The sequence below is a fragment of the Apaloderma vittatum genome, unplaced genomic scaffold (genome assembly GCF_000703405.1).
Source record: "Apaloderma vittatum isolate BGI_N311 unplaced genomic scaffold, ASM70340v1 scaffold27682, whole genome shotgun sequence".
Lineage (NCBI taxonomy): Eukaryota > Metazoa > Chordata > Aves > Trogoniformes > Trogonidae > Apaloderma > Apaloderma vittatum.
The window spans coordinates 1-236 of NW_009704536.1; the positions used below are offsets into that span (position 1 = coordinate 1).

The 236-nt window shown below is 61.9% G+C and overlaps 1 protein-coding gene across 1 annotated transcript; it reads left to right on the forward strand.

Moving 5' to 3' along the window:
* Positions 1 to 4: 4 nt before the first annotated feature.
* On the forward strand, positions 5 to 118 carry SLC50A1 (solute carrier family 50 (sugar efflux transporter), member 1; the record flags this gene model as incomplete). Its single annotated transcript, XM_009865090.1, has 1 exon — positions 5 to 118. A coding segment is annotated over one exon (114 nt), but the record flags the coding sequence as incomplete, so codon positions are not given.
* Positions 119 to 236: the final 118 nt, after the last annotated feature.

A 236-nucleotide genomic window follows, 5' to 3' on the forward strand; every position in this document is an offset into this window, starting at 1 on the left:
CAAGATTGTCCGGAGCAAGTCGACGCGGTGTCTGTCCTTCCCCCTGACCGTCACCACCTTCCTGGCCTCCACCAGCTGGACGCTCTATGGCCTGCAGCTCCATGACCTCTACATCACGGTGGGTTGGGCTGGTGGGTGGCCAAGGGATGCTCTCCCGTCCCATCCCATCCCATCCCATCCCATCCCATCCCATCCCATCCCGTCCCATCCCATCCATCCTGTCTCATCCCATCGCA